The following is a 2598-nucleotide window of genomic DNA, read 5'->3' on the forward strand; positions in this document are numbered from 1 at the left end:
TTTCTGCGGCTGGTTTTGTCAATGGCCAGAACCAGATAAAATGGTATGTGTTGTGCGTATGTACGTCCTCTTATGGTGCATCTACCTGGGCTGGGACGAGCTTGCGTGTTGCCGCAAGTATTTTAAATTGTTTTCCCAGGACAGAGAAAATGCGGAGGTTTTAGCCATACAAACATTCTGGCAGCAGGTGATAAAAGTTCAAAGTCATGTTAGTTGCGTGGTCGACCCCATTTTGGGATTGAGCTGGTTTTGGGTGGATCCCGTCGGGGAGTATACTGAAGAGCATCTGTCTTTTTGTTTCTATTTTTTCTTTCTTATTTCTACCTTCACTCACGCAACTCTCGAGAGCGACGAGACAACAAAATGGTTTTCATTTACCACTTTTCTTTCTGTGTGTGTGTGTGTCTGTCTCGCATGCCTTACCTCTTCTACATCATTTTTCAACATCTGAAGCCTTCTGAAGTTGAAGGTAAACAAAATGCGCTTTTTTGCACAGTCTCTAGTATTTGCTGCATGAGTGTGTGTGGGGGAGGAGTGTGGTGGTGCCGTTGAGCGGCTGAGGCTAAATCAAATGGTTGATGTCGGGTCTTTGTTCTTCCTTTGTCTGTGCTCGCTAAAAGCCGCCAGCCTCAAAGGACTCTTCGGCTCAAGAGTGGAAATGGCAACGATAGGAAAACACATCAAATCAGCGATTTTTCGATTTTCTAAAGTTTATTACAGATTTTTCACATATACGAACGTATCGTGTCTTGGGCACACTTGCACACTGCGCCCAATATGGCTGTAAATTTAACAGAATTGTGATTCACCCATCTGCCTCGAGTTTTACGGTCACGAAACACATGCACCAGCTCCCTACGACTAAGAATCCCATTTTCGTCGCTATCAAAGACAGTATAGATGATATCAATCAAATGATCTGATAGATGGACACCTACAACGACTTTGGATATATGTTTAAGAGTCTCTCGCGATATATCCGCCCCGGCCAGATAGTGGAAGGTTAACGCTGCATCAATGGCCGATATATCGCGGACAAACGTGAAGAAAGCCATGAAATCATTGAGACTTATGCCAGTCGTCGATGTCGAGTATTTCTCCTTGATACGTTGCAGGGTCAACAAACGCTTCTTATTTGGATATCCAGCATAGGCTAGCAACACTTTGGCAAATGCCAATTCGGTTATTTTCATATTTTTCTCCTGTTTCGTTCGCAATTTGCCTTCATTTTTCATTTGCGGTGGATTTTTCATAAGCAAATTAAATTCCATCATAAGGATATCTCGATTTATATGACGTTGAAATTGCAAAAACTTATTAAGACTTAGCTTTTGATTGAAGTTATTGCCAAAAAAATAGCGATACACCTTTGCATTTCTCAAATGGGTATCGCTGAAGCCAACTTTCTCAAACATTTTATTCAGCTCATCCATGCTGAGATTACCATCTCCATCATGGTCGAAGAGACGAAAGGCCATCTCTATATACCTTTCGGGCATTTTAATCAGACACATCAGGAACACATAATCCGAATAGGTTAGCAAGCCATTGCTCTGAAATTTGCAAAAGAAACTGTCTTCGCTTAATCCAGGATAAGTCAATGTCTTGGACGAGTCTATTTTACGATAGCGATCAAGTCCGAGATTTTCTGGTTGCAGAAATCCAGGCATCAGAGAGCGTAAAAAGTCCAGCGGTGTCATATATATTTCCCAACGTCCTTGCTCATTCTTCATCTTAATGGTGGCAAAGTAGCGAAATATCTTATCAGGATGTGAGTATCTACGCAAACGATTCTCATACGATCTGATGGTCATTTGTCGAAAAGAATTCCGATGGATGGATTCTCGACTCTTCTCCTTTGCCTTTTTTTCAGCTTTGGCTCTGCCTTCATTATTTATACCATCCGTTTCATCTGATTCATCAGATGCCTTCACTAGGGGGTAAAACCATTTGACCAGCATAAGGCTTCGCTTGAATTTTTTCCGGTCTGAGCATTCTTTCACCTGCTGCACCTTTTCCTCAGTGCAGTAGGCGTGTATCGTGGGCAAAAGGCTGAAACGAGAATGTCCAATCTGCTGGGGGCATCTTTCGCGTTGCTCTCGCTCCTGTCGCAGGAGAGCATGCATGTGTCGTGCATAGTTGAAGAGCGTTTGCCAGCTGCGGGTCATGCTGCTGATGCCATTGGCTCAAAAGAAACAACCAAAAAAACAAAAGAAGAAAATAATAAAACCAAAGAAAATAAAAAGAAAACTTTGAATTTAGCTTGCGGCAACCGAGAGAATTGGGGTCAATTTTTGCAATCCAACTGATTGATGAATCCAGGCCTCCCACCACTGGGCTTGTCCCCTGTAACTGCCAACCACCCGACCTATGAAACAATCTCCTTACATCCGATTTGAGCATTAAATGTAATCAGCAGCGCAAATGTTTGAACTACTCCGGCAAATGCTCGATAAGGCCCCAGGGAAATTTGCAAACAATATACCGACTGACCAAGGAAAAGCAAACGTGGTTTGCCACCAGCAGCAGCAGCAGCAGCATCAACGGCAGCAGCAGCAAAACTTCCACTTCGATTTGCTGGATTTTGTGAATTCCTTC

General features: G+C 43.0%; 1 protein-coding gene across 1 annotated transcript; it reads right to left on the minus strand.

The window, feature by feature from the left end:
- Positions 1–692: 692 nt before the first annotated feature.
- LOC6648187 (calcium uptake protein 1 homolog, mitochondrial) lies at positions 693–2330 on the minus strand. Its single transcript, XM_002069579.3, has one exon. The coding sequence runs from the start codon at positions 2166–2168 to the stop codon at positions 726–728; it is 1443 nt and encodes a 480-aa protein (XP_002069615.1). The 5' UTR covers positions 2169–2330; the 3' UTR covers positions 693–725.
- Between the last annotated feature and the right edge of the window lie 268 nt (positions 2331–2598).

Source organism: Drosophila willistoni, chromosome 3R (assembly GCF_018902025.1).
Source record: "Drosophila willistoni isolate 14030-0811.24 chromosome 3R, UCI_dwil_1.1, whole genome shotgun sequence".
Classification (NCBI taxonomy): Eukaryota; Metazoa; Arthropoda; class Insecta; order Diptera; family Drosophilidae; genus Drosophila; species Drosophila willistoni.